The sequence below is a fragment of the Gloeophyllum trabeum genome (genome assembly GCF_000344685.1).
Source record: "Gloeophyllum trabeum ATCC 11539 unplaced genomic scaffold GLOTRscaffold_00010, whole genome shotgun sequence".
Classification (NCBI taxonomy): domain Eukaryota; kingdom Fungi; phylum Basidiomycota; class Agaricomycetes; order Gloeophyllales; family Gloeophyllaceae; genus Gloeophyllum; species Gloeophyllum trabeum.
The window spans coordinates 431,414-453,169 of NW_006920419.1; the positions used below are offsets into that span (position 1 = coordinate 431,414).

Below are 21,756 nucleotides of genomic sequence, written 5' to 3' on the forward strand. Positions count from 1 at the left end.
TTTGACTGCTGTAGCTTGCGTTATATTCCCGACGTGTATCTCTACGCTCTTTCACCTCGGACCATGCATCCCCCCTTCTGTGTAGCCTTGCAATGCTCGCGCTGTTATCCATCACCTTCTCTAATCCTGCCTATACGTCGTATCTTGTTTCTAATCATCTATTATTCGCTACTGTCGCGCTGAGTTTTGTGTACCTCCTTTGCGTACCTGATCATTCGGGCATTCAGCCTCGGATTGCCGCAACGGGACGCATTATTTAGAGGCTTGAGTACGCTTGTGAGTAAATGGAAGTCGGCATACGTACATGTAACACGGGTTGCAGAGTTCACGGAGTGCCTGGTGTGATGTCTTGTGTTCGCAAAGTGACAGATGACATCTGCTGCAGCGACTACTTCGAGTCGCGTACGATCGTGTTTCTAATTCGCGCTTTCTTTCACCGTGTCCCGTTCGATTACCCCACCTTCCCTTGGAAGACAGCTGCTAGTATCATGCTGCAGACGGTTGTACAGAAGTCATATTGATGGGCGAGGCGACAAGCATCGACTATGCCCCAGGAGTGTGTCGCCCCACGCACCTACATAATCTCAAGCATGGATATATCCCGTCACGAAGCTGGCCCGGGGAACGCAAGAATATCTTCCGGATACGTCTCAGTATGAATGCCTCTTTTAACGGCAGAAAAGATCAGTCTTCAGCCTGAAGTTCAAGAGCATCGCGATCTCAGTGGGTTAGCTTTCGGGATACGCCGGCTGTAAATGCTTCAGTGCCTCGTCCAATCAAAAGCGAAGACGGTGACTGATGTCGTCGTTCGCGGCTCTTCGCGCAGCAAAACAGTCCAAGCAGGTTAAATCGTTTGTAAAGCCTGTGCCACAAACATCGCAGGAACCCCAGGAAAGAAATTCATCTGCGACCCAGCCCGAAGCCCACGCCCTCAATGCGCCAGAAGCCCCGACGCCTGTTGCTGCAAATGGCTTATACGCGGCGTTGCCACCTTCTCTGTCCATCCAACGCACCACCGAGCGAGGGCGAGGTATATATACTACATCATATATAAAGCGCGGTATGACTGTCCTCCCTGTGCCCAAGCGATCAAGGCCTGATCTGTTCTACGTAGGCACGACGATTCTCACAGTCCCGCCACACGTGCACGCCCTCTCCACTCCTTCCCTGCCCGCGTACTGTTCCCGCTGTTCCGCTGCACGAGAGCTGAAAAGGTGTACCAAGTGCAGAGCCGTGTGGTACTGCAGTGCTGTGCGTTTTCCCCCTCGCCTCTATCTCCCCCATATACGTTGAGTTCCAGCCCTACTACAGTCATGTCAAAATGCGGACTGGTCTCTGCATAAACGCGAATGCCCATCTCTCATACGATGGGCTTCCTCTGCCCCGTCGTCATTACCCATACCGAGCGATGCCATCCGGTGTTTAGGCAGGACACTCTGGGAAATCGAGGCGAACGGGCTGACCAGCATATTCGTGCGTCACTCTCCGTGTTCACTCGCCTCTCACACTCATCTGTCATCTCCACACATATTGCCAGACACGTGAGATTGCATCCATGCAGTCTAGTAAGTCTTCCTCGCTTCTTGCCTTACACTACATGTATGGACCCTCACTCTACCCCGTGTCCAGACCGGCCACCGCCTACAGCAGCCACCCAGACCGAGACCCACGCCCACCTCGCTCATGCACTGGTCCGCTACCTCGGGGTCTCCTCCCCGGAAGAGTTAACGAAGTACGGCGTGCAAGGCGTCGGCGGGCTAGTCGACCTGGTAGCACGGGTGCGTTTTTCCTTCTCCGCCCTTTCATCAGTCAGTCAACTACCTTCGACGAATCATCGACAGTTCACGACAAACGCGATTACCCTCACTACGCCCTCCCTCTCGCCCATCGGCGTTATCATCTCCCCGCTTGCGGCGCTGTTCAACCACTCATGTGCGCCGAACGCCGTCATTGTCTTCCCCACGCACGGCTCTTCCTCAGTCAACATACGAGTCGTAACCCTGCGGGACTTACACCCAGGTGAAGAGGTAGGCAATGTCGCTCAATGCTGAATTTGACTGTGTGTTGAAGTGTGCGATTGTCCGCTATACGTGTAGGTTCTGACGGCGTACGTGGATACGACGCTCCCACGGAGGGAGAGGCAGCAAGCGCTCAGGGAGACGTATAATTTCACTTGCACTTGCGAATTATGTGTCTCAGAGGAGAAGGAGGGAGGGGAGGTAGACCCGCGAGAGGCGGTCTTGTGTCCCCGCGCCGGGTGCGGCGGAGTATGGCGAGGTGAGCGCCATAACGTCGTAGCAAGAAGATTACATGTCGTTAAGAATTGGTTTTCTTGTAGTCCCTGAACAAGGACCAAGCGACGACGACATGGAGGTTGACTCCTCAGTTGCCAATGGCAGCCAAGCCGCGGCCCAAGTGACGAGCAGATGCACAAAGTGCAAGCACCTTATCAATCCAGTAAAGCTACATGAAGTGAGCGACGCCGTCAGACTCGGCCTCGAAGGCTACGGCGAGGCTGTGAGAGTGCAAAACGAAGGTTAATGACTCATGTTCTGTGTTCTCCCCTGCATTCCCTGACTATATTCCGTCTCAAGATCCAGCGCGCGCGTACAAGTTGACGAAGAACCTCGCTCCGCTGCTAGCAGGTGCGGGCCTCGCGCCGTCATCTCACCCGCTGCTCGGGCTGCTACGACTGTACCAGCAGTTCGAGTTGGACAGACTCGGGCAAGCCCTAAACGAGATCGGGGGAGGACGGTCATCCGAGAGCAATGTAGAGGTAATGTGGATATACGCCTCGACGCAGACATGTCCGCCTGACTTCAGGTTGTATCACAGGAACTGAGAACACCGGGGGCAGAGAAAACCCTGGGTGAGGAAGAGAAAGCGCACGCGAAGGAGGCGCAGGAGATCCTGGACGACGTGGTCCGAACGCAAGCACGCATTGTCCGCGGCTTGAGCGACATCCTGGTCGAGGGCCACCCCGTGCGGGCAGTCGCCCTCGCTGAGCTCGGGAAAGCTCTCAGCGTGGACGAACCGTGGCCGGAGGTCCCGCCCTCCCCCACTACAGGCTCCTTCCCGCCTCACCTCGCGCCGCGGCTGCAGCTAGCGCTCCAAACGCTCCTGCGGTCAAAGCGAGAGCTTGAGATTGGTTTCGGTGGGGATGGAGGCGAAGTCGGGAGAGATGTGGGGGAGATGATGAGGAGGGTCGAGGGTGAGCTTAGCGTGTGGAGGGAAGGAGTGCGGAGTGGTGGTGGGAGGTGACAGAATCAGTCAGTGTCAATGTGGTTAGCCGCGTCAGTGCTTCGAGATGTACCCTTTGCTGATCGTCAGATGTCTCGGCATAATGATTTTAGGATCGCCGCATGCTGTATTGGCACAGCTGATGAGCGGTGTCTGACACCAGATGCACACCTCGAAAGCTTTGCACGCAGGTCCGCAAACGGAGTCGTCTGTCCTTGCGTCTTTATGTTCTACTCGCACCAATGTATGGCAATGCTGATCTGTTTGAAATGCTGAATTAATTCACCATACTTGAGTCGTGTCTTGGTCCCGTCCTGCGTTGACCGGCCGTCGCAGACTCCCGGGGATCTGATTGGCGGTCTGGAGGGTGGCTGTGCCGTCTAAAGAGACCGTTGATTGGCTGGGGACCTTCCTGATGCGCCATCAGCCACGCCCCGACGTGTCGAGCCCGGGACTCCACCGCTAGCCACTGCCGCACCAGCATCCCGCTTTGTGTACGCAGGTATGTCTCACGATCCACCCAACTGATCCCTTCGCATAGCCTCTGTCTGCGGAAATCTCGCGAACCGCATAAATGAACGTTCTGGTAGATACTACGGTCGTGCAAACGCGTTGGACGTCGCGTATTATTGATTCCATCAACCGTCCTGCATGTCGCGTACCTCCCTTCGCTGACCCACCCGCTGTACGTATAAACTAATGCTGGTCGCACGATTCATAAAGCTCCTGCCCGAGCCCTCACCGTCATAATCTCTCTCCTTTCTCTCTTTATATCCGTGCACCGCTACGCTATATACCACCTTCGTTTAATTGCCCTTGGTTTAATCCCTAATACCTTTCCCAACACCTACAATGCCCGCTCTTTCCCTCTCCGTGTCTTCCGCACCGCCCAAATCCCAGCATGTCGTGCTTGAAAGACCACGAAGCAAGAGCTCCTCAAGCTCGCCCTCGCTCTTCTCGCTGCCTGCACCACTTATCCCTATCCCGTTGGCTTTTCCGCTTCCAGTCCCAATTCTCTCTCCATCCGTTCCGCGAGGTCGCCGACCTCACACGGCTCCCAACCTCAACGAACCCGGCATGCAGACGACGCCCTCCCCGCTGACCAAAAAGCCAATCCTCCCTCACCTCATGGTTCCAACTGAGCACTCAGATCAATGGCCCCCGACGCCACCGCTAAGCCCCCCATCCACCTCCACCCGCAACGCCCTGCGTCTATTCGCTGGTCCAGGCGGCATGCAGCGCGTACGTGCACGACTCGCTCGGTCCAGGAGCCGCAGGCACTCCCCGCGTAGCCCCGTCGCCGGCGGCGAAAGGGGAAGAGAAATCAAGGAGAGGTGGGACGAAGAAGACAGAAGGCTGAAGCAGGCGTTGCTGCTTGAGCAACTCACTGGCACCCGCCCGGCCCCCAAGCCTAGTCGCTGGGCCGACAAGGACTACCTTACACTGCGTGCGGGGCTACACCCTGACGCGGTTCAGGCAGCGGCTAGGCCCGCCCGCAACGATAGGATCGAAAACTGGCGCCGGTCGGTGGCGATGGCGGTGCCGGAGGGTGAATTTGTGGAGAGTCCGCAGGGGCAGGGTAATTCTTCCGAGGACGACCTCCGCAGAATTGTTTCCAGCGTCACGAGAAGCCTTTCAAGCATGTCGTTCTACGTACCTCCGAGTCCTCCCAAGCGGCCGTTGCCTGTGCGCCCGGACCAGCGGAGTCGCACTCCCAGTTCGGATTCGGATTCGAAGACCGAGTGTACGAGTACGCTCTTGGACCGGCATGCCCAAGCGTGTATCGACGCCTACCGTGCCCTCACATCTTAAACTCTTTGCGGCACACATACCTAGACCTCATATTTATTGGCGGCTCAATTGCGACATCGACGAGAAATACTCGTCCAAGCATCACTTAACTTATTGGTCCTGATATTCGTATATTGTACATGTCTTGTAAACAGCAGTAGACCCACAGATAGACCAACACGATACCGGACAGGATCCGAAGCGCCTTGTCTAGATATCCCACAACGGTCGGAGTAACCTGACTGAAGGTTCATTGCTCGGAGTATCAGGTAGTTGTACTTCTGCTGAGAGAGGCTGAGTACCCTGTAACCGACGTCGAGGAAGGTGGAGGCTGACATGGTTGCCAAAATATGGAGGACGGCTTAGAGGCCCAGGATGACATTCTGTGCAATGAAATTGGAAAAAGTCTCCTTAAGAACAAGTGGTGGACACGTACACGTCATCAACAATTCATACCCCTTTCCCTCCTTTCTCAAGAGCCCTTGGACGATCTTCATTCCCTCCATTACCTTCTCCTCCTCCAACCTGCGACCAACGATCTGTACTCCAATCGGTAGTCCATGCATCTTCTCGGGATCATAGTGTTTGTACGCGCCCCGCTCGATGGTATTGGTCGCTTTGAACAACTTGTCTAACGCGTCTAGCTCGCGATCGACGTGCGTCACTGGAAGGACGCCCGCGGAGTAATCGAGCTAAATCGAGTACGAAGTTAGGGACGACTGGCTGCCGGACAGTGGTGATACACTCACCATATTGAACAGAAAGGCATACAAACAATTCGTAAACGCATCCTTCATGGCCCCATGCGGTATTGCCGGCATCGCGTTTGGACAAGTCAACACAAAGTCGACCCCCGTCTCCTGCCACATCGTGAACCACCGCGCCCGATACTCCTCTCGCTGAGCCACAAGCCTGAAATACTCTTGTGCGGATTTCGGACCCCAGCCTTCTATAAGCCCGGCATAGGTCTCGTCGCCGCGGAGGTAGCGGAGGTACCAAGCGTACATGCGCTTGACGAACGCGGGCGTGGAGTACATGCCATTCGCCTGAACCATACCGGGGTCGTTGGATTCTCCGGTGAGAAGGATATTGTCAGTTTGGCGTACTATGGGGCGGCATGGGCGAGCTGTAAGAAGAAGGAGAGTCTGAGCTGCTTCGCTTACATTCGTCTGCGAGAAGCTGAGATGCGATCTTGAAACCCTCATAAGGTGATGGGGGATTTCTGCCGTGGCAGTTAGCTTGCTTCCATGAATCGATGCCCCGATGAGTAGTACCCACAATGTTACAATATCATAGCCGTATTGCTTGAGCACCGACACAACATCTGTCAGGGCGCGGCTACAAGCCGGAGAAGGTGTGACTACACCTGGACTTCACTTCAATGCTGCACATTCCTGCGAGATGCACCGAGTACCTACCATCAGTCCACATTACGCCCCACTTGAGTCTTTTAGCAGAGAGATCGACCGTCCTCCAAGGCATTTTTATCACCTGTTGACGAACAAATCGCATGAATTCATGATGGTTGAACGATGTCGAGGGAAGCTCACAGTATGGTCGTAATTCCAGGGTTCCATAGCCATGACACCTTTCCAGAATGTTTCAAGATCTTCCAGCGTTCTAGCCATAGGAGAGTGCACATACAGCACCCCCTCCTGTCCTCCATGATTGTTTGCGTCCCCTCGGCTGATGAACCGAGTCGTGGACGCTTTTATTGTGTACGTCCCTGAATAATGTGAGGGCACTCGAACCGAGCCTGCACCGTCAGTGCCTATGCCGATACGGGAGCCACCATACGCCAAGAGCGCAGCCTCCCCGCCGCTCGACCCTCCTGGTGAGTATCCCTTCTTGTGGGGATTCTCCGTAGTACCTATCACATCAGAACTACACTCGTAAGACATGAGTGTGATCGGCACAGTGGTCTTGACAAACGGTACCGCCCCGGCATCGACCAGCAGCTTGACGATAGCTGAGTTCTCTGTCGCGGGCTTGCCAACAAGGGCAGCGAATCCTAGGCAGGAATCATAGCCCTCCACGTTCACCATGTCCTTCAAGCTGACCGGGATTCCGGCTAGAGGACCCTGAGTATTGCATTGCTCCGCCCATATCTCAGCTTTGGGAATGAGGACCTCGGCGATGCAATTCAATGATTCTTGGGCTTTGATAGCCTTCTTTCCGTATGCTAGGAGCACCTCCTTGGGAGTTAAGCGTCCGGCCTTGATGTCGTCGATAGTGTCGCTGACGGGTTGTTCAAGGATAGAGACATCGTTGGTGTCGAGCGGGAGGCGGTACTCCGGCGTCAGGCTTTGTATTTGGGACTGTCGATCGTTACGCTTCTTCCAGCTATGACAGGTGAGAAATGTGGTGGGCAGTATTCACACGCGACACGTACCAAGCCAGTCGGTATTGAAGGTATGAAAGCAGCATTCCGGGGCGTGAATGTGCTATAATGTTCAAACCTGGTATATATGCCAGTTCGCATGGTAGGGCGGCATCCCTCCGGGAATCCGTAAGAACACATCACTGCTGTTATCATGAGTGCAATAGAATTCATTTGTGTTCGGCGAGGGTATCTCGTTGCTTACGTGTGATAGGATGGTTTCGCTAACAGACGCCCCGGATAACGGGAGGGTGCGAACCGGTGGCAAATCGGAAACAGGAACGAATCGTCCTAATCTATGCGAGGGGGAAACTTACAGTTGCCTTCTCATCTGCAGAGAAGCGTGCACTTGAAGAAAACTGAATGTCACGTCAGACGCTTGATACGTTGCAATAGCCGCGGCATATAGATTGCATGAATAGATAACTAACAGCATGCGGCATGTTGTAAATGAATATCGCCGACCATTTCGCAGGAGATAACGCACCTTTACAGAATACTGCCTTCCAGGAAGAAGCGGGCGAAGCTAGGTGCAAAGTAAGGAAGTAATACTCCACACTACAATAGCTGGTCGGTTGTTCTGTCAAAGGGATGGGGAGTATAGAGGAATACAAGTCCCATTGCGGACATGGTCCGTCCACGGAATATATACTCGAAACCAGGGAATGGCTGCCGAACCTAGTCATCGTTGTGGACTCAGGGGTCCATTATCCCTGCGGCATTCCTGCGCAAACAGATTTTAAGCTATGAATTGAATTTGACGCCCTCAGTGGGGTGAGGGAGACGTACATGTTCGCAGCAACTCATATCCTTTATCGTCCTTCCGTAACACCCGTCTATGATCTTCATCCCTTCCATCACTTTCTCCTCCTCAAACCTACGTCCGACGACCTGCACGCCGATGGGCAGTCCATGCATCTTATCTGCATCGTAATTCTTGTATGCACGTTCAATTGCGTTCATAGCCACGAAAGACTTATCCAAAGCATCCAACTCGCAGTCGACGTGAGTGACGGGCATAACGCCTGCGGCATAGTCAAGCTAAGCAAGTCCATGATTAGTATCTTGGCAATGCAAAGTAGCATATCCTCACCAAATCAAACAAAAAATGCGTACAAACAATCTGTGAACGCATCTTTCATCCCGCCGTGAGGGACAGCAGGCATCGCAATGGGGCATGTAAAGACAAAGTCCACCCCCGTTTCTTGCCACATGTCGAACCATTGTGTTCGGTACTGATCACGCCGTGCGACGAGCCCGAACTATTCATACAATCTTCGGTCCCCAGCCCTCCACTAAGCCAGCATAGATGTCGTCGCCCGCAAAGTAACGAAGATACCATGAATACAGGCGCTCAGGCATAGAAAGCATTGCACTGGCCCGCGTCATGCCGGGGTCATCGGGTTCTCTGTAAGTCTGAGGCTCTCAACTCCTCTCACTGTGGGCTAAAATAAGTATAACGTGCAGATACTACGGCAGCCTTACGTTCGTCTGTGAGAGGCTGCGACGCGATCTTGAAACCTTCATAAGGCGACGGGGGGGTTGCTATTGTGACAGTCAGCCTATATCCGAACGGAAGACTATACGGACAGACAGTGTTACGACGTCGTATCCATATGTTCGAGGACTGAGACTACCTCTCTCAGAGCACGCGCACATGCAGGAGAAGGTGTGACTACACCTGTACACGGTATGAGCAAGAATTCAACCGGCCTAGCACTTGAAGGATTTACCGCCACTCCACATTACGCCCCACTTGGCCCTCTTCTCGGAAAGGCCGGCCTATCTCCAGGGCATGTTGATCACCTTCAGAAGTCAGGAATCAGACAGGGAACCCAGTGTCCTGAATGAGGAGTAGATATTAAGAGTCACCGTATGGTCATATTTCCATGGTTCCATAGCCATGATACCCTTCCAGCATGTCTCCAAATCTTCCAGCGTCCTGGCCATCGGAGAGTGGACATACGGTACTCCCTCCTAACCGCCATTGTTGTTCGCGGCGCCTCTATGGATGAATCGAGTCGTGGATGCCTTGATTGTATACACCCCTGAACAAGGCGCAGGTACCCGAACAGGTCCCGCGCCATCAGAACCTATACCGACACCAGAGCCACCGTACGCTAAAAGCGCGGCCTCTTCTCCGCTCGAACGTCATGGTCCATAGCCGTTCTTATGGGGTTCTCCATAGTCCCCAACATGTCGGAGGCGCACTCGTAAGACATGACCATGATGGGTACCGTAGTCTTGACGAGTGGTACAGCGCCCGCATCGACCAGCTGCTTGACGATAGCCGAGTCCTCGGGGGCGGTTTTGCCTACTAGTGCTGCAAATCCTAGACAGGAACCATAGCCCTCCACATTCACCATGTCCTTCAGGTTCACAGGAATACCGGCCAGAGGGCCCTTTGCATTGCACTACAGCGCCTAGACTTCAGCTTTTGGGATGACGACCTCAGCGATACATTTCAGTGATTCGTGGGCTTTCAGAGTTTTCTTCCCGTACGCGAGGAGCACATCCCGTGGGTTCAAGCGACCGCTTTGCACGTTGTTGATCGTCTTGCTCACGGGTTGTTCAAGGATCGATATATCATCTGGGCTGAGGGGATAGTGTATTCCGAGGGCAGGCTCTCAATTTGGGCTTGCCGGGCATCACGTTTTTTTCGAGCTAGAACAGGTGAGCTACGAAGTAGATACTATGCAAATACTTCACGTACCAAGCCCGTCGCTATTGTAGGTATGAGAAGAGTATACTGGATTAGATTCACTGGCGGTGACGTCCCGAATATCAGTCCTCATAGTGGATGGTTGTCATCCTGTTATTAACGACAACAGAGCATGGCTCTGGTCATCACTACGGAGTCGTATGAACGCAACCAATCTCGTTCCTTAGCCATGACAAGGTGACTTTCTTGACCTGGATGTCCCGGAACCGATACCAAACTCGAAGGTCCATTCTCTGCTCAGAATGGAGACTAAGCAGACAATTATGTGGCGCGCGGCAAATAGGGTCGTCTGCCTTGGAATACCCATCGAGGCAGAACACAATCGCTTGCAAAGGAGTTCAAAGCGGCATCAGGTTCGAACGCTCGGACGAGATAATCTTTGACAAAGAGAGATGCCGAATATCTTGACAGCACACTGCAAGTGAGCATACAGCTGTCAGTACTGTCTTACATCACGCACCTACGTAAAAACATATCCATGTTCCGGAAAGGACATCAGAGATAGAAAACACGCTAGAGTTGTAGGCATATGCAACTACCAAGGCTGTGGACGTCGGAAAATGTACCGGTGACGGTATTGACATCCGCAGAAGTCTTGAAACCGAATAATCTACGCAGTCTGATTAGTCGCGGCATCACCTTGAACGACTGAAACAGTCCTACGCAGGTCATCATATCGTCATCAGGTCCTCAGTGGTTTGTACGCCTTGTGATCCTGTCTAAGAAGATTCTCAACCAACTTTAGGCCCTCTAAAACTTTCTCTTCCTCGAATCGCCTGCCTACTACCTGGACGCCGATCGGCAGCCCGTGCATCTTGTCCGCGTCGTAATGCTTGTAGGCACCTTTCTCGACCACGTTCGAAGATCTAAAATCCTTCGGCAACGCGTCTAGATCCCGATCAATATGGGTCACTGGCATTACTCCAGCAGAGTAGTCGAGCTAGACAAATCCAATCAGATGAGCGCCAGCTCTAGACTAGGCGCGTGAACGGGCAGAACGCGCTTACCAGATTGAATACGAAAGTATAGGTACAGTTCGTGAAGGCGTCCTTCATGCCGCCCAATGGCACAGCAGGTAGCGGGTTGGGCACGGTGAGTATGAAGTCCAGGTTATTCTCATCCCAGAACTTGAACCACTGCGCCCGATACGCCTCGCGCCCGGTGACGAGAGCGTACAACTCATAGATCGAGTGGCTGCGCCAGCCCTCAACCAATCCCGCGTATATCTCGTCGCGCCGGATGTACCGGAGGTACCATACATACATGCGCTTCAGCCAGCACGGCAGGTCGTACATCTTCATGGCCGGGGTCATACCGGGATCGTTTGACTCGCCGGTGTAGATGTTGTGCTCGGACAGCTTGCCTGGGAGCGGAGGTTAGTAGCAGTTCGGCCATTAGCGCGGGAGCGTACAGGAATCTGCGACACATTGCGAAGCTATTTTGAAGCCTTCGTACGGGGACGGAGGGTTCCTGGATTAGGATCATTAGGCTGCTGACTGTGAGGTTAGACGAAACTTACACCGTAACTACTTCGTACCCGTGACTCTGGAGGGTGTTAACAACTGTTCGCAGAGCCCGTGCGCATGCGGGAGAAGGAGTAACAATCCCTATGCAGATGCCCTGTGAACAGATAGTCTCCTGGACAATGGTCCCAACTCACCGTCATGCCACATGACACCCCATTTGACTCTCTTGCCAGAGAGGTCAGCCTCGCGCCACGGGATTGGAATAACCTGGAAAACATCTAGCAAGGCACAGACTCAGAAATGGTATAAAGCAGACGTACATGATGATCATACCTCCACGGCTGCATACTTATGATAGCTCTCCATACCGTTTCCAAATCCCGTAAAGTCCTTGTGAGTGGCGCATAGGAGGATCCAGTAGCCTCTTGTCCAGGGTGATTGTTAGCATCTCCAGTCTTCGGGAACCGACCCACTGAAGGCTTGATTGTGTACACGCCTGAGTAATGAGCGGGGACACGCAGCGAACCAGCGCCATCAGACCCGATGCCGACGCGCGAGCCGCCGTAGGCAATCAAAGCTGCCTCGCCGCCACTAGACCCGCCAGCACTGTACCCCTTCTTGTGCGGGTTCTCGGTATGCCCCGTGATATCGGAGAAGGATTCGAAAGACATGAGAGTGATGGGGACGTTAGTCTTCACGAACGGGATGGCTCCGGCATCCTTCAGGAGCTTCACAATCGCTCCATCCTCTGTCGAGCGCTTGCCGACCCAGTCGGCGTAGCCTATGCAAGCGTCGTACCCTTTGACGTGTATGGTATCCTTCAAGCTGACTGGTACGCCAGCAAGGGGACCACTTGTGTTGCATTGCTTGGCGAGAGCCTCCGCATTAGGGATCATGATTTCGGTCAAACAGTTGGTAGCTTGATGTGCCTCCAATGCTTTCTTGCCGTACGCGACGACGACATCCTCGGGCAATAGCTTCCCCGATTTCACATTCTGAACCAAGTCAGCAATGGACAGGTCGAGAATCCATGCATCGTCTGAGGAGACGGGAGTATGATAGACAGATGGCAGGGACGCAATCTGAGTCTGACGCTCTTTCTGCTTGGTCCGGCTAGAACAGGTGAAGGCAGGCCCCCTAGTATGATATGCAAAGGACTTACTATGCGCGTAGGTAGGAAATGTACGAGAACAGCATTGCAGTCAGAACGACTTACAGACAGACAACCGAAGCTACAATATATAGCAGCAGAGGTGACGGACGTCAGCTTGCACATGGGAAGGGACCAGGAATACCGTATCCTCTCATTGCCAATAAGAGCAACTCAGGACTCAGTCCACTATATTCAGTGTAAGTGACAGCATCGCGAAACGGAAGGACGTTATCGTAGGTATGCCGAACGGCGAGGATGGTCCGATACGATTGAGTCCGGGAATAGAGCGAACGAGGAGAAGAATCCTCGAGTCTCGGAATGTACATCATGGGTGCCATTCCATGAAACTGAGTTGCCTAAGAGATCATCTGTGCTAGCAATAGATATAGCACTGGGTGAAAATGTGGAGCATCCTCTGAGACCATCTGGGAGTTCTTCGCAGCTTGTCAAAGTCGACGTCAAAAGCGTCCTTCGTCAAGAAGCCAACGACGTCGACAGGACATCGATGGCTTCAAGTGGACAATGCATCATTCGACGGGCCTTCAGCAAACATACGGTCGGATAGCGGCATCTGCGAAAGTTGAGTTTGTGGTTTCGGGACAGAGGGGGTGAGCCAGAGCCAGGCGCCGGCAGCCGACGCGTGCGAACGCAGAGGGCTGCTGCGGCTAAGTCCGACCTAAGCTTCTGAAGATTCAGCAAGCTCTCCTCGACAACCAAGTTACGACTATCGGGTCCGCTAGGTATGAAATTCAGTGGAGCAAGCACTCCCTCAAGTCATGCAGCCCACCGGTACAACAATAATATTTCGGAAACCTTCTGCGGCGGATTTACGCGACTCATCATGTGTGCAACAATGTGTAGGCCTTTCCTTCATCACGTAGAAGTCTTTCAATCAACTTCATACCCTCCAGCACTTGTTCTTCTTCCAGACGCCTTCCGACGATTTCGACACCAACTGGCAGTCCGTGCATCTTGTCCGCATTATAGTGCTTGTACGCACCCTTTTCAATCATATTACCTGCCTTGAAGCCTGGCTTCAACCCATCGAGGTCTCGATCAACATGGGTCACGGGCAGTACACCGGCGGTGTACTCCAGCTAAGGGAAGAGAGTCAGCAGGAGATTACATTCAAGCAAATAGTGTGACACCTACAACATTCCACAAGAAAGTATAGATGCAATTGGTGAATGCATCTCTCATACCTCCATGAGGCACAGCCGGCATTGCATTAGGTACCGTCAGGATGAAGTCAAGGCCCGTCTCCTGCCAGAAGTCGAACCACTTGGCGCGATACGCTTCCCGTCTTGCGACCGTAGCAAAGTGTTCCTGGGCGGTCTTCGGGTGCCAGTTTTCGACGACGTGAGCGTACAAGTCGTCCCCGCGGACATAACGCAAATAGAACCCATAGAGCCGCTTCACCCAACGTGGGAGGTCCCACATTGTCCTAGCTTGCGCCATTCCAGGATCGTTCGATTCGCCGGTCATGATATGCTCGAACGACATGGCACCTTGCGCGGGGTGTTATCGTGTGTATTTAGAGAGAGAGAGATACCGAGGCACGCTTACAAGAGTCCCCCACTAGCTGAGCACCAATCTCATACCCTTCATACGGCCGAGGCGGGTTTCTGGACGCGAGATATAAAGATTATAAAAGATAGCCATCAATCAAGGCTGGCATACATCGGAACCACCTGATACCCATTGTTTTGCAAGGTCTTCACGACGGTCTCTAATGCTCGTTTGCAGGCCGGCGATGGAGTGACGACACCTTCAAACTTATACATTAGGTTTGCCACGGGTAGGGTGGGTTTCTTTACCGTCGCTGAGCATCACGCCAAACTTGAGTTTTTTCTCCGATAGGTCGAATGCACGCCAAGGAAGCTCGACCACCTACACTCTCCGTCAGATTATCATGATTCAACTAGCACAGGTAAAACTGCGGTGACCCACATTGTGGTCGTATTCCCAGGGCTTCATGCTCATGATAGCTTTCCAGAAATACTCCAGGTCTTCCAGCGTCCTCGCCATGGGAGATGCAACCGCGCGCACACCCTCCTGGCCAGAAAAACTCTCTGCGGTATTATGCCCGATGAACCGCGTCGGGGAGCACTTCACCGTGTACGTCCCAGAATAATGAGAGGGCACCCGGACAGACCCCGCAATGTCCGTGCCGATACCTATACGAGATCCTCCATACGCCAGCAAGGACGCTTCCCCTCCGCTAGACCCTCCGGCTGAATACCCCTTCTTATGCGGGTTCTCCGTCTGCCCGAAGAGATCATTCCCAGCCTCGAAAGACATGAGTGTAATCGGGATATTCGTCTTCACGTACGGCACGGCACCAGCCCTCCTTAGTAGCGTGACGAGCGGGGAGTCCGCCTGCGCCCGTCTGCCGACCCATGACGCGTACCCGATGCACGAGTCGTACCCGGCCACATAGAACATGTCCTTCAGGCTCACCGGCATGCCAGCGAGCGGGCCCTGGCGGTTGCAGCCCTCCGCCCAGAGCTCGGCCTTGTCGATCATCACCTCCGTCAGGCATTTGTTCGCCGCCTGAGCTTTGAGCGCTTTCTTCCCATAGGCCACGAGCACGTCGGAGGGCGACAATTGCCCGGCCTGGACGTCGACGACGATCTCAGCGACGGGTCTCCCGAGGATGGTGGTGTCGATGGACGTCAGGGGGGCATGGTATTTCAAGGGAAGACTGTTGATTTGTTCCTGCTGCTCCTTCTGCTTCGTTGCGCTACGTGGTATAAAGTCAAGCTTTGAACAGATGGACTCTCGAAGCCAGCATACCGTGCACGACGATACAGGATGTACGAGAGCAACATGACGGCCTTGCGTGAGTAATATCTTATCTTGAGTTGACATTATAAAGACGAGCATTCCTGGGAGTTGAAGCAGGAGCCCGAGATAAGTGTGTATCGTGATGTACGATTCAATGACACTTACCTACAGCATCGTTGACAAGCAGTACTATGAATAGCGAGCGCGGGCGGCGTTCCGATAAGACGATAAGTTAGACAACCCATGACCTCCAATGCCTCCGGGGAGTGTAATAATCCAAGTGATTCTGCCCAATCTCCAAGTGTCAAAGCTGTTCACGGTGCGTGTGCCTTGGTCTTCCTTTCCCAAAATACAAGAACAATGGCCATCACCGAGCTTGCGAGCGCCGAGCGATTTCCAAGTTTTCAGGCAAAGAAGATGTCGGAATCGAAACTGAGTAAACGTCTCGCAGGTTTCACGGAGGGTCTCTTCATATACCTAGAAGGGCGATAATAAGGATGCTAGCCGCGACGAGGACTACGTGTGCAGCAACTCGTACTCCTTCCCGTCGTGAACCAAAAGCCGCTGGATCAGCTTCATACCCTCCATAACCTTCTCCTCCTGCAGCCGGCGCCCGACCATCTGCACGCCCACGGGCAGGCCGTGCATTTTCTCCGCGTCGTACAGCTTGTACGCGCCCGCTTCGATGACGTTGCGCGGTCTGAACTTCGGATCGAGGCTGTCCAGCTCCCTATCTACGCGCGTAACGGGCATCACGCCCGCCGGGTAATCCAGCTTCAATTGCGTTCACAACAATCAGCTTTGAGAACGCTGACCGCCCTTGGGTGACACTCACCAAATTAAATAAGAAACTATACAAGCAATTTGTAAACGCATCCCTCATCCCGCGATGCGGCACCGCGGGCATCGCATTCGGGCATGTCAGCACGAAATCGATGCCCGTCTCGTTCCAGAAGTCAAACCACCGCGCGCGGTACTCCTCGCGCTTCGCGACGAGAGCGAAGATCTCCTGCGCGCTCTTGCTGTGCCAGCCCTCGACGAGCCCCGCGTAGACGTCGTCGCGCCGGATGTAGCGCAGGTACCACGCGTAGATGCGTTTGAGCCAGCGCGGCAGACGGTAGAGCGCCATGGCTTGTTTCATGCCGGGGTCGTTGTTCTCCCAGGGCATCACCTTTCGGCAGGCGACTTCGCCTGTACGGGAGGGCCATTAGGAAGTGTTGCTTGTGTTTCGTTAGGCACTTACATGCATCAGCAATGAGGGCAGACGCGATTTTGAATCCCTCATAGGGAGAGGGAGGGTTGCTGTCAGGAGTCGTTAGTTATTTTGCAAAGTTGTGATCAATTTACGCACATAGGGACTACTTGATACCCATTGTCTCTGAGGCTAGATACCACATCCCGTAAGGCACGATGACACGCAGGAGATGGAGTGACAACGCCTGTCTGACCTCAGTATCTGGAGGACATTAACAGGAGCCGGGCGACTCACCATCCGTCCACATAACGCCGAACTTTACTTTCTTCTCCGGAAGTCGCACTTCCCGCCAGGGCAGCTCAATAACCTATCAACCCGTTAGTGGTGAATAGACTGAATCAGGATGAAACTTGTGGGCTTACGGTATGATCATACTTCCAAGGATTCATGCTCATGATAGCCTTCCAGAAGTACTCCAAATCATCTAACGTCCTCGCCATAGGCGAAAACACAGCCAGCACCCCCTCTTGCCCCGCATTGCTCGTAGACGTATCTCTCCGAATAAACCTCGTCGTCGACGACTTTATAGTATACACCCCCGAATAATGCGAGGGCACCCTCACGCTCCCTGCGACATCCGACCCAATCCCGATCCTGCTTCCTCCGTACGCAAGCAGCGCCGCTTCACCCCCAGTCGACCCGCCGGGCGAGTACCCCTTCTTGTGCGGGTTCTCCGCGACACCCAGCGCGTCCGACGCGCTCTCGTACGACAGCAGCGTGATCGGAATCTGCGTCTTCACGAACGGCACCGCGCCTGCATCCCTTAGCAGCCTCACGATCGCCGAGTCCCTCTCCGCCGGCTTGCCCACCCACGCCGCGTACCCCAGGCACGAGTCGTAGCCCCGCACGTTCACCATATCCTTCAGGCTCACCGGCATGCCCGCCAGGGGCCCCTTGCGGTTGCACTCCTCCGCCCACACCTGCGCGTCAGAGAGGAGGACCTCCGTCAGACAGTTCAGCTCTGCCTGTGCTTTCAGCGCCTTCTTGCCGTAGGCGGTCAGGACGTGCTGGGGGGAGAGCTTGCCGGTCTGGACCTGCGCGACGATGTCTGAGACGGGCTTGTCGAGGATGTTGACGTCGAATGGGGTGATGGGCGCGTGGTACTCGCTCGGGAGCGCGTCGATCTGCGCCTGCCTGTCCCTCTGCTTTTTCAGGCTATTCGGAGGTTCAGCGCAATCCACTGCGATATTGGATTGTACTCACCAAGCGCTCCGGTACGCCAAATACGACAGCAGCATATCCGTGTATCGTCGTGGTCGTTCGCTGAGTACTGACTACCGAGTGTCAGAGTACCCGTCCGACCCGTTGTTGGTCCGCAATTATAGAGCCCGCATACGCGTGCCACGAGTGCAAGCGAAGGCGTCCAACGTCATCGCGGGATGAAGATAAGAAACGGTTCCTCGAAAATCAAGCCAAGCTGTTATAGCTGGTTACGTTGCCCGATCATATAAAGACGTGGGAATTGTGGATGCCGGGACCGGCTTCACAGGCATGTTGCCCTTGAGGCGGGGTTTCGCGCCCTCGTCCATGTCAAGAAACTCGAGAGTACAACGTGAATGAAACGTTGTATTCGGGTTATAGACAATTGAAGTCGGTCCAACGGACCGTAACGTAATTTCCGGACATCTATCGTAGGGCCGATGTTTAACGAGGACGACCCTCGAATAGATTTACGGAGGGGTTTCCTGAATGTCGCCGGACAGGCTTCACAACGTATCCCACCCCGTGTCCCGCGTAACGCTCCCCCACTCCTCCATAAGCCCCTCCATCCTCCTCCCATGCTTCCTCACATCCTCCTCCGCGTCCTCCCCAATCACGAGGAACAGCGGCCACTTCTTCCCTTCCGCCTTGCCCTGCCCCTTCACCACGTCTACGAGCACCCGCATCGCCTTCTCGGGGTCGCCGATGTCCTCCCGCGTCCGCGCGCGCAGGTCCGCGAAGCGCGCTAGGACACGCTCGCGGACGGGGTCGTACATGGGGATGTGCGCACCTGGGTAGGGAGGTGCGGTGTGGATGCCCTCGGTGCGGAAGAGCCCCGGCGCGACGATCAGGACTTTGATGTTGAATCTGGCGACTTCGGCGGCGAGAGTTTCGCCGTATGCTAGTGGGCACGGAACTAAGGAGCATTATACACTAAATCTGAGGAATACTGACCGTGCACGGCCGCTTTGGAAGCGGCATAATGCCCTATACAAATCGATCAATATCTCGTTTCGTTTACACCCCCCATATTCTGCTTACCGACTCCCTATCAATCCATGTCACACGAGACCTTCGGGCGCAGTACTTTGGAACACTCACAGGAATATCAGCCTTCCAAGCTGACCTACTCCCAATAATCACGATCGTCCCGAAAGAGCGTTCCCGCATATGAGAAAGGACGGCTGTAGTCACCCTCACCACTCCAAAATAATTCGTGTCGAATTGGTGCATGGCACCCTCAGCTCTGAAGCCATTTTACATTAGTCACCCGTCATGAATAACGTAGAATCAGACCCAGCTCACCCAGCCTCTTCGAGAAGCCCAGGCATCGCGAAGCCAGCGTTATTCACCAGCACATCGATGCGTCCCCAGTCATTAATGGCATCTTGTACAGTGCAGTTTATAACGTCCTGGGCGGCCGTGACGTCGAGCTGCAGGCAGCGTAGCCGCACGGGGCTTTCGGGTCGCGCTTCGAGGTCCTTTAGTTTGTCTAGGGAACGCGCAGTTGCGATGACTCGGTCGCCCCGCACGAGGAGTTGGTCAACGAGGCGGCGACCGAAACCCGAGGTTGTCCCTATGTAAAATACATACAAGTTGTTCGCCGGTGAGAATTCGTTAGGTGCTTGCCATTCGTAGGATGAGTGCATACCTGTGATAAGCCAGACTTGCCCCTCGTCCGCCATCGTCTGGTTCGGTCACGACGGGACAAGAGAGACTGTTTCGGCCGGGGATATCATCGTATCGCCCTTGCGAGTAGTAGATACGAGATAGAAGACTGGGTATGGATGTCCCATGGGGAACGTGACCGTGAAGCTAGCTATAATGGTCAACGCAGAAAACCAACGGTCATATGCAGTCGGGCAAAAATTACAATGAAATAAACATACAGTGTCCGCGCTTTTACTCTTCGACTGTACTGTTGAAAACCCACTGTGGCGCTTTACCTGCGATTCCTGCCTGTTTGTGGCAGCAAAGTCAAGCACCGCAAAGCCACACGTAATTTGTCTTACGCCGACGGCCGTGACTGTGACACATTACAGTCCTGTATTGTGACACGCGATCTATTCTGGACCAGAGCTGTTTCTGGTGGTCTCCAGGCTTCGGCGAGAAAACACACGCCGCAAGCTCTCGCCGTCTCTCGCTGTTCCTTCGTCGTCGTCGTCGACTGCCGACTCTTTCTTTCGCGTCTCACGTTCCGTCTGTCGTTGCCGCGTCACTCGTAGTCGTCAATGGCACCACAACAGCAAGGCCAGCAGGGAGGAGGCCAGCAGGGAGGAGGTCAACAAGGCGGGCAGCAGGGCGGGCAGCAGGCAACACAACAACAGTCGCAATCCAACTCGCAATCCAACTCGCAGAGCAGCTCCTCTGTTCTGTCCATCCCCCAATCCGCGCCCGCCGGCGGCATCACCATCACCAAGCCCCCCCAAACCGCCACCTCCTACTTCAAGCTCGCTGAGAACAACCTCATCACGTTCGCCTGGAACTTCACCTACGTCCTCGCGACGCCGACGCACCTCACCGTCTCTGCCGTTGGCGAGAACGGCAACACCTACCCCGTTGGCCCGACAAACGGGATCATCCCCGGCACGGCCACGAGTGTCGTGTGGGACCCGTGGGCGTGGAACCAGATGCCCGGGGTGACGCCGCTCACGCAGGGGACATATACGCTCAACGTGTGGGACGACCGTGGCCCGGGGAGCGCGCGGCAGCCGGGGTTCATGGCGCCGAACAGCGCGCTGCAGTTTGCGCTGTACACCCCGCAGTCGTATACGCCGCTCAGTAGTGGTGAGTTTGGTTGTCTGCTCAGTGCATGCACAGATGTTGACTGAATGGAAGGTTGGCAATGCGTCGGATGTTCAGGGTCGTTATCGACGTACACCGCTCACCCTGCTTTCGCGGGGCTTATAACAACGCTCGTGATCATGTTCCTATCAGGTTACAGCCTAGTACGGCAGGCCATGCATTAGCTTCGCGTGCTAGGTGACCTGGACATCGGACATTGTATGCCTTCGAGGGCTGCACAGACGGAAGAGTCGGACAGAGCCTCTGCACTTCATGACATATCACGCGCTACGCTCCATCCCGCATCTCTTCTTTTTGCATCTCCTTTCGTTTGTTTTCACGAACTGCATGGACAGATCCAGACTCGAGGACTAATAGTTAGTAGGCTAGGCATTCTTTCTGCGCTGTGTGAGTAGTATAGTACTGTGCGTCGGTGGGTAATGGATAGCTGCGGCTTCGTGGCCGCAGGTTTGTCGGGGACTTTGCTAGGCTTGATCCTGCGCCTCTTAAAAAAGACTTAGTAGACGAGCAACTGTCTTTAATGGAGGCTTGTACCCGTTTAGTATCAGCGTCGCAGAAGTCCCCCCCAGGCTCTCGCGCGTGCTCAAAAAGGCAGGATTCTCCGCCCAAAACGGCAGGTGCACATGGTTGGCATCTGCCGGACCTCGGCACGTATATAGTCTCGACCTCTTCAACGCTTCCTCTACCCTACACCGAGGGTTATACTGCCTATAACGTATGCGCTGAATGCGCAAAAGCGCATAGAACCTCATCTACACAATTCCTTTAAAGTGGGGGGGTCGAGGCACTAAATGTGGCCCAGTAGAAGCCCTACTGGGATCAAAAAATCACGCTGAGAGAACTGTAGCTTTTCAGACTGTCTCCTACTTTCAATGGGGAGTCCCAAAGCTCAGTAGCTCCTCCTGGTACATTATCTACAGGATAAATTACAACGTACTAGGTTATATTACTGCGAGC

General features: G+C 54.2%; 9 protein-coding genes across 9 annotated transcripts; 3 read left to right on the plus strand and 6 right to left on the minus strand.

The window, feature by feature from the left end:
• Positions 1 to 1,062: 1,062 nt before the first annotated feature.
• Positions 1,063 to 3,261, plus strand: GLOTRDRAFT_130853 (SET domain-containing protein; the record flags this gene model as incomplete). Its single annotated transcript, XM_007869649.1, has 9 exons — positions 1,063 to 1,251; positions 1,312 to 1,473; positions 1,538 to 1,565; positions 1,630 to 1,778; positions 1,842 to 2,027; positions 2,097 to 2,277; positions 2,339 to 2,536; positions 2,595 to 2,776; positions 2,836 to 3,261. The coding sequence occupies 9 exons, from the start codon at positions 1,063 to 1,065 to the stop codon at positions 3,259 to 3,261; spliced, it is 1,701 nt and encodes a 566-aa protein (XP_007867840.1).
• Positions 3,262 to 4,092: 831 nt separating this feature from the next.
• Positions 4,093 to 5,052, plus strand: GLOTRDRAFT_94741 (uncharacterized protein; the record flags this gene model as incomplete). Its single annotated transcript, XM_007869650.1, has 1 exon — positions 4,093 to 5,052. One exon carries the CDS (start codon positions 4,093 to 4,095, stop codon positions 5,050 to 5,052), a length of 960 nt encoding a protein of 319 aa, XP_007867841.1.
• Positions 5,053 to 5,096: 44 nt separating this feature from the next.
• On the minus strand, positions 5,097 to 7,458 carry GLOTRDRAFT_106870 (uncharacterized protein; the record flags this gene model as incomplete). Its single annotated transcript, XM_007869953.1, has 8 exons — positions 5,097 to 5,334; positions 5,488 to 5,723; positions 5,781 to 6,136; positions 6,195 to 6,253; positions 6,310 to 6,397; positions 6,450 to 6,522; positions 6,582 to 7,374; positions 7,424 to 7,458. 8 exons carry the CDS (start codon positions 7,456 to 7,458, stop codon positions 5,097 to 5,099), a joined length of 1,878 nt encoding a protein of 625 aa, XP_007868144.1.
• Positions 7,459 to 7,806: 348 nt separating this feature from the next.
• GLOTRDRAFT_111687 (uncharacterized protein) lies at positions 7,807 to 8,838 on the minus strand. The gene is made up of 4 exons (XM_007869651.1): positions 8,505 to 8,838; positions 8,201 to 8,452; positions 7,899 to 8,135; positions 7,807 to 7,837 (listed from the first exon to the last, which is right to left on the minus strand). Exons 1-3 carry the CDS (start codon positions 8,544 to 8,546, stop codon positions 8,094 to 8,096), a joined length of 336 nt encoding a protein of 111 aa, XP_007867842.1. The 5' UTR covers positions 8,547 to 8,838; the 3' UTR covers positions 7,807 to 7,837; positions 7,899 to 8,093.
• A 693-nt stretch (positions 8,839 to 9,531) lies between these two features.
• GLOTRDRAFT_130856 (amidase signature enzyme) lies at positions 9,532 to 12,796 on the minus strand (the record flags this gene model as incomplete). Its single annotated transcript, XM_007869652.1, has 8 exons — positions 9,532 to 9,825; positions 10,918 to 11,073; positions 11,141 to 11,496; positions 11,545 to 11,603; positions 11,653 to 11,740; positions 11,794 to 11,866; positions 11,920 to 12,712; positions 12,762 to 12,796. 8 exons carry the CDS (start codon positions 12,794 to 12,796, stop codon positions 9,532 to 9,534), a joined length of 1,854 nt encoding a protein of 617 aa, XP_007867843.1.
• A 795-nt stretch (positions 12,797 to 13,591) lies between these two features.
• GLOTRDRAFT_130857 (amidase signature enzyme) lies at positions 13,592 to 15,583 on the minus strand (the record flags this gene model as incomplete). Its single annotated transcript, XM_007869653.1, has 7 exons — positions 13,592 to 13,849; positions 13,905 to 14,260; positions 14,319 to 14,377; positions 14,433 to 14,520; positions 14,570 to 14,642; positions 14,703 to 15,495; positions 15,549 to 15,583. The coding sequence occupies 7 exons, from the start codon at positions 15,581 to 15,583 to the stop codon at positions 13,592 to 13,594; spliced, it is 1,662 nt and encodes a 553-aa protein (XP_007867844.1).
• Positions 15,584 to 16,055: 472 nt separating this feature from the next.
• GLOTRDRAFT_106872 (amidase signature enzyme) lies at positions 16,056 to 18,032 on the minus strand (the record flags this gene model as incomplete). The annotated part of the gene is made up of 7 exons (XM_007869654.1): positions 16,056 to 16,313; positions 16,375 to 16,730; positions 16,783 to 16,841; positions 16,891 to 16,978; positions 17,029 to 17,101; positions 17,157 to 17,949; positions 17,998 to 18,032. The coding sequence occupies 7 exons, from the start codon at positions 18,030 to 18,032 to the stop codon at positions 16,056 to 16,058; spliced, it is 1,662 nt and encodes a 553-aa protein (XP_007867845.1).
• A 468-nt stretch (positions 18,033 to 18,500) lies between these two features.
• On the minus strand, positions 18,501 to 19,679 carry GLOTRDRAFT_94744 (NAD P-binding protein; the record flags this gene model as incomplete). Its single annotated transcript, XM_007869655.1, has 6 exons — positions 18,501 to 18,895; positions 18,949 to 18,981; positions 19,036 to 19,042; positions 19,096 to 19,240; positions 19,300 to 19,570; positions 19,646 to 19,679. The coding sequence occupies 6 exons, from the start codon at positions 19,677 to 19,679 to the stop codon at positions 18,501 to 18,503; spliced, it is 885 nt and encodes a 294-aa protein (XP_007867846.1).
• Positions 19,680 to 20,127: 448 nt separating this feature from the next.
• GLOTRDRAFT_63103 (uncharacterized protein) lies at positions 20,128 to 21,255 on the plus strand. The gene is made up of 2 exons (XM_007869656.1): positions 20,128 to 20,781; positions 20,833 to 21,255. Exons 1-2 carry the CDS (start codon positions 20,226 to 20,228, stop codon positions 20,961 to 20,963), a joined length of 687 nt encoding a protein of 228 aa, XP_007867847.1. The 5' UTR covers positions 20,128 to 20,225; the 3' UTR covers positions 20,964 to 21,255.
• The last annotated feature ends 501 nt before the right edge of the window (positions 21,256 to 21,756 follow it).